Genomic DNA, 7,148 nt, shown 5'->3' on the forward strand with positions numbered 1-7,148 from the left:
AATAAGTGACTTAGCCTTATTCCATGTTCCTTGTTTGGTTATGGGCTTAGGGTAGAGTCGTTTATTCGACAGTTTATCTGATTCTGTATTGTGTACAACATGCATGTACGAAGGTAACCAGTAGAGTGGTAGCATGATTGAGGGGAATCCTACGGGGAGTACCTAAGAAGTTAGTTGCGTCTATTAGGAGCATGTGGTTGTTAGTACACCTAGGGGTGGTCTAGTGTAGTAACTTAGGACCTTGAGATGAATTCTAAGTCGACTACGGATAGGTGTGGAATGTAGTGTAGGCTTTCACTACTGAAAGAACAAGATCCGTATGAGAATTAAAAGGAATCTCGAGGCTACGAAGGAACTAATAGGTAAAGGCAAAGTGTGTTCGAGTGTAGTGTCTTGATGATTGACCCTTTTGTTGTGCGTCTTCAGCATGGTGGTTATCATAGGTTTAGGATCAAGCATAGGCAACCGAGAGAGGACAGATCCGAGTGATGAGGAGATTCACGAGATCATTAATACCGAGGTGGCTGTGGCAACCAAGGAGGAGATTGCAGAGATGTTTGGTTCTTTCAAGACCATGTTGATTGAGGAGTTCGACAGGTGCTATGCCTCTGTCACGGAGGTTGTTGCTACGACTGCCACTGTAGACGTTAACGCTACATGACTTCAAAGAGGTGGGACGATGCAGTACCATGAGTTTAGTAGTACGAATCCTCAAGAGTTCAGAGGAGACTGTAAGGTCACACCTTATGATCTAATGAGTCAAGCACTACACGCTGACCAACAGCGCCAACACCATCATCAGTTTGATCAACGTCAACGTGAAGTCAGTGATCTTGGTGATCTAATGTATATTAGGTAGTTATACGTTGTATACATAGAATAGACGTATGATCCGTAATCTTAGTGATTAGGATCAAACATTTACTTAGATTAGTATACATCCCTTAAATAGTGGGATCTTCGTTATTGTAATCGTATATAATGTACTATTAGGGTCAAACCCTACTTAGGTCAATTGCTGAAAGAGAAATATGTGAGCGTCAAGTTGAGTGAAAAATAAAAAGACCATAGGAATTGAGAGCACATCTCGTGAGTTAGCTACAAATAAAGGAAAATGATGCAACATGGGTAGTTTGATCCAGCTTGTTGAATTAATCACTAAACAAAATCATGGCTGAATTTTTTATAATCATGTCTCTTGCTGACTCAAGTATACACTGGTTTCAAATTCATGTTGTCTCTCACATTGATGTACTCATTGATAAGATTCACACGCTGGCTATTATCCTTAGCCCTGACACTCAATGTTTCCTTCTAGCAGCCTTAAGAATATCTTAGAGAAAATTACACGGATGGTCCCTGTAGTTATGGGTTACTTACACGCTTGGTCCCTAGAAAGATTTTTTAACTCGGACCATCCTTGAAACTTTAATTTGTTACCCGCCCAGTCCCTCTATTAACTTCTCCGTTTGTTTAGCTGTTAGCAACCCCCACAGTCGGGGCATTTTTGTCCTTTCACCTTTACAACAGCTTTAAAACCCTTCCCCTTCCCCTTTCCGTTCCCCTTCCTTCTTTTTCTTGGAAAAAACCATTCATTAACGGAGGATTTTAGGGTTCATCAATCATCATCATGTTCTTCTTATTTTCGGTTCTACCCTTGCGTCGATCATGATTCTTTGAATATACTGTTGGATCTAAAAATCTTTTGTGGTGTTGATGTTTAGGATATGATTGTTGATTGGGTTTCTTAGCTGATTTTCGTTTTTTTTAGCACAGATGGTTTGAAGTTGTTTTCGATGTTAACGATATTGCTGGAACATGAATATTTATCTGATTTCGTTGGTGAATTAATGGAGGATTTCGAAATCAAAGTGATGATCTAATTTGAGTTTCGATGGAAACAGTTTCATTGAACTCGATCTTGAACAGAGCTTCGTCTGATTGTCATTCAATGGAGAAACCGATTGAAATTTTACCCAAAAATCGATTTCGTCCCAAGACATTAGATACATGGAGAAACCGGTTGAAAATTTACCAAGACATCGATTTTGTCCCAAGACATCAGATATATGGAGAAACCGATTGAAATTTTACCCAAATTCACCCCAGAACATCGATCCTCAAAATCATCAGTTACTTGTTTATTTTCTTAATCGATCCAACTCAGATCATAAAACCACTCACAAGAACTCCAGTATCATGACGGATTCAAGGTATTAAATATGTGTATTCAATCACTCCGATATATATATGGAAACGGTATGATCTCTCCATCATAGCTGCAACACTGTGTCAGAATGATCTGGGACGAAGAGATTTTACTCGAAGAGGTTGAAGTTGTTGTCGAATTATCAAATCGAAACCACAAAAATTTAGGGTTTGAAGATGAGAAGCTTGAGGACTTGAGGACAACCTTCAGTATGTATGAAATGGATGGAACCGATTGCATCACTACCAAGAGCTTAAACATGATGTTGAATCGACTCAGCAAGCCGAGAACTGTGGATGAGTGTGTTCGTATGCTTAATCGATTTAATCTCAATGGTGATGGAGTTGTTGTTTGTTTGAAATTGTAGTTTTAATGGGGTCGAAATGGGTTTGATGCTTTGATGATGATACAAAATTGATGGTTATGTATTTTACTTGAAGAAAATCGAGAAGTATATGCGATGTTTATGTTGGTCAAATTTTGAAAAATCTGGTCAAACCAATTAATTGACCTTGCTATCTCATTTTGGTTTTAATATTTTTGAAGAAAGTTACATTTAAGCCCATCCAAAGATGAAAGGACAAAAATGCTCCTGATGTGGGGGTTGCTAACAGCTAAACAAACGGAGAAGTTAATAGAGGGACTGGGCGGGTAACAAATTAAAGTTTTAGGATGGTCCGAGTTAAAAAATCTTTCTAGGGACCAAGCGTGTAAGTAACCGATAACCACAGGGACCATCCGTGTAATTTTCTCAATATCTTAATTCGGTTTGTCATCTGTTTGTCTCAAATCGCCAGCATCTTGTATTCAACTTCTCCAATAAATGTTCATGATGACTCTCATGCTGATTGCTTTTCTAACTGACCCAAGTTTCACAGGTCATTCATCTCTCTTCCTCCGATGTCAAACATTCATCCTTGATTTTCTTATAATCTGTGGTTAAGTTCTCTATTTATTATCATTTATAAGCTGTTCTAACTTAGTTTGTGTGAGCATTGTTATCGCAGGGCTTAAATGTCATCTTCACGGCTGATCCAATCATCCAAGGCTCATGCTCACATTGATTCGTTTCTTACACTGGTCAAGAGCTTTACCAGATGATATTCACTTTTCAAGTGGATCCTGAAAAGAAAAAGACAATGTGACTTTCTTGGATGATTCACAAGCAAGTATAGGATGTGGTTATGTGTTGTTAAAGACTAAATGGGTCTGAATTTATGGTGGTGACTAATCAAGAAAAACTGTTCTCTCTTTGTCAAAAGCTTATCATATCTCGTGGGCTGCAATTGATGACTACATGGGTATTATGTTTAGACACGGAGTAATTTGGTCACAATATTTTTGATGACTCGTAGAGATGGTCTTCACTTGGGTTTGGCAATAAGGAACTGTCAAGGTGGGATTGGATCTCCATAAACCTTTGTTCAACTATATGCATTCAATTTCCTTGTCTCATTCACCAGTTCGTCTGCTCGCTGACACAAGCTAAGTCTATCAAGCTTCAAGTGGGTTCTTCATACTGCTGTCGAAGAAGATTGACTATGGAGATCACACTTCATTGTAGAAGAGTAAGAAGAAAAATGCTTCTACTGTTGCAGAGATTGTTCAGCAAAAGAAGGAAATATGGACTGACGGTTTCTCTCAGTCAAGAAAGTGATGGTTTCGTGAGAAAAGCATCAGGGTATTATGATCAAAACCAATCAAAAGGGATTTGTCACTTAAAGCTACACCACGATCCAAATTCATGGAAAGAAAAAGAAAGTAAAAGGATTGTTGTGCTGAGTTCTGGTTCACACGCTGGATGAGTGAGATTCAAGTGATGTGGGTCCTCGTAGTTCTTGTTCTTAAAAGAAACCTTAAACAAGCCACCGATATTAGTGCATTCAGGTTCAAACTCTCGTCAAGTCTCAATCACCAGTGTGATCTATCCTCAGCATGGTTTATTTTGCTTGTATGTGTGGTCTACAACTAAAGGAATATACTCTACAAGGTATATCGGTCAAAGTCTGACAAAGAAAAGAAATCGTAGAAGGGTAGTTTTCATTGATAAAAATTGCTTTCAAATGGGAAAGTCAAAGCCTACATGTTATGTCCTCTGTACAAATGCAAGGGCATAAATGTAATTCTGCTGTCACATCCCTTCTCGCGTGTTCACACTGAGACTCTCGTTGGCTTCACAAGTCATGTTTGGATGGGCAATTTTACTGTTTGCATAGGATTAGTCAGCGTCTCTTCAAAGAAATTCAAAAAAAAAATTGTGGTGATTATCTCTCATGCTGTTTGAATCCTCTAATTTTCTTGGGATTCATCCGGCCGGCTGTCCAATCCTGCAAAAGAAAATTCATTCAAGGTATGCAGCTTTCGAAGTTATTTTCCCTTGACCCTGATTTCTCTAAGGGTCTTCACGCATGTGGGTTATCAGACAATTGAAAAGAAAGTCATGTTATCTGTGTTTTTTTTAAAAAGAGAAAGAAAACTTGATTGTCCATTTTTTTTATTAGTCAAAGAAAGAGAATGCCTACACAAGTATAATACAGTTGTTGGATGTTCTATTATATATACTCATCGATCAAATCAATGTGTATTTCTCATTCAAATGGGCTGAGATCGAACACAAAAGTGTCAATCAACTTGTGCATGGGAGATATTTATGGTTTTGTCGTTGTCAACAATAAACAAAATCGAGATTTATTTATCGCAAATGGTCTAGACAAAAACAAAAAAATTGCTGTCAAGATGGGCTGTTCAAATAAAAAAAAATCAAGCTGTAGTGCATGTAGAAATCTGTCTCTCATCTTAAAGCAATGGACGAAATTTTTGCTTTATGGCTACTTTTGTCTATAATTCTTGTAGGTTACATGTTCTAGCTGTTGACTGGAGATACAAGAATAGCTAAACTACTTTTCAAGGGTAATTTTGTCCAGTTGATGCCAAAGGGTTTCTGTTAATGTGGTTAACAGTCTCTATGCTCTATTATCCTTCTTTTCACGTGAAGCATCAGGACCTAAAATACAAAGGACATGAGAAAAGTTAAAGTCTACCTACTGCACTTCTTTTCTCACGTTGGAAAGAGAAAGCCTTAAACTTTTTTTGAAAAGCTGCAAGAAACAGGAATGAGATGTTTGGGAAAGATGATGTAGCAAAAAGGTATCTCATGTAAAGGTCCATGTTTGTTTTGTTGGCAAAAGGATGAATTTGGAGAGCTTCATTGAAGTAAGAAATTCTTGACTATGCTAGAAGGGAAGTCTAGAACACAAAGTGCTTTGAAGTATTTGTGCAGCTTTCTCGAGAAAAGTTTTAGGTGTATATTTTCTATCAGCTTGATATAATTATTAGAGAGAGAATACATAGATACGGTCCGTCGAGGAAGGGGGAGCAACAAAGACAAAGTATTATCTTGCTATTGATTTCAGGGACATGTGTGCAACTCCAATTCTCATGGTGAATCCTAAGAACATGTACCAATAGTGAAATCATCCGCTGATGAGGTTGTAGGTTCCCATTTTATCGATTGGATTGGTGCGGAAAGATAATATCAATAAGATTATCGTGTATTGTTAGTTTATATTTTTATTTATACATATTGTATAGTGTAGGGACCTTATTGTAATATTCTTTTATATATAAATATACTGCAGTCACAACCTCTCATCAACGAGGCTTTTTACCCTAATCAACATGGTATCGAGCTAGGGTTTATTACTCACACAAAATCATGTACGGCTTCAACATACTCCAGTGACTGTCAATTTTTTTTTTCCACTCGCCTGCTCAAAGTGCCTGCTATTGTCGCTGCCATCGATTTTGCTGTTGCCCTTCTTTTTCAGATCACAGTAATCACAGTTTTCTCTTGCTGCCTCTGTCTCTTCTGTGATCGATCTGCTGTCTTCCACATTCCTTTTCTCGGCTGCTACTTCTCCAAGATACAATCATGTCTTCTACTCCTGGTTCATCATCCTCTACAACCCCATCCAAATTAAGTTTAGTGTGCACTCTTACCAACGTATACAACCAATTCAGTTTTAAATTAACTGTTGACGGGTCAAGATACAAATTATGGAGGCAAATCTTTTCCAATATGTGTATAGGTACTTTATCCTATAGCCATCTTTTCGGGAAATCAGTTCCAACAAATGATGATGATGAGGAATGGTTCTCTGTTGATGCTAGAATCAAGTCTTGGTTTTACAGTACCTGTGATCCCGGATTATTACAAATTATATCTAGTGATGAGTGTACTGCCAAACAACTTTGGGATAGATTGGATGAATTCTTCAGGAACAATAAGATGTCTCGGATGCTACAACTACAAGATCAATTTCGGAACACTAAGAAAGGCTCAAGTTCTATAACCGAGTTTTGTCATACACTTAAGAACCTAGCTGATGATCTCAAAGATGTGGACTCAAACATCACTGAAATTGAATTAGTCATGCAAGTTTTGAGACAACTTCCACCCTCCTAACACGAAGCCATTCCCGTCTTTTCTTGAGGCCAAAAACATGCTCCTCTTGCATGAGTCTCGCGAGACAGCTTCAGATTCTCTACTTGAACCATCCATGACACAAAGTGCAGCCCTCTATTCTTCATCCAATAATTCGGGAAGACCTAAGAATCGCTGGAACAAAAACAGGAACAGTAATCGGAATGCCCCACGAAAATTTTCTCAGGAACATCCCGTCGATCCGCAACCCCACTTCGCTGGAATTCTAGGACAACCACCTGCTGCCCTCGGTAATGTAACAACTGCTTCTCAGCAGCTTCCCTCACCACAATCACTGTTTTCTATTCCTACTCAGCAGCATTACTATGCTGCACACCAGCAGCCTCCAACAACACTGAATCAGCATCCGCAGCTGCTGAATCAACCTGCCTTCCATCAACAACCACAACTCGTTCTAGCAGCTTCCAACCTCGGATATGCCTCCCAACATCAACA

At 38.6% G+C, this 7,148-nt stretch overlaps 1 protein-coding gene and 1 long non-coding RNA gene across 3 annotated transcripts; both read left to right on the forward strand.

Moving 5' to 3' along the window:
- The first annotated feature begins 1,589 nt into the window (after nt 1–1,589).
- Nucleotides 1,590–5,882, forward strand: LOC145120755 (uncharacterized). 2 transcript variants are annotated; one of them, XR_013714349.1, is made up of 3 exons: nt 1,590–3,087; nt 3,217–4,559; nt 5,063–5,882. It is a non-coding gene; the product is annotated as an uncharacterized LOC145120755 (long non-coding RNA). The 2 variants fall into 2 exon arrangements; XR_013714348.1 differs by having other exon boundaries at nt 1,590–4,559.
- A 258-nt stretch (nt 5,883–6,140) lies between these two features.
- Nucleotides 6,141–6,674, forward strand: LOC145122218 (uncharacterized). The gene has a single exon (XM_079057857.1). It carries the CDS (start codon nt 6,141–6,143, stop codon nt 6,672–6,674), a length of 534 nt encoding a protein of 177 aa, XP_078913983.1.
- The last annotated feature ends 474 nt before the right edge of the window (nt 6,675–7,148 follow it).

This window comes from Lactuca virosa, chromosome 6 (genome assembly GCF_052849685.1).
Source record: "Lactuca virosa cultivar CGN04683 chromosome 6, Lactuca_virosa_CGN04683_v6, whole genome shotgun sequence".
NCBI lineage: Eukaryota > Viridiplantae > Streptophyta > Magnoliopsida > Asterales > Asteraceae > Lactuca > Lactuca virosa.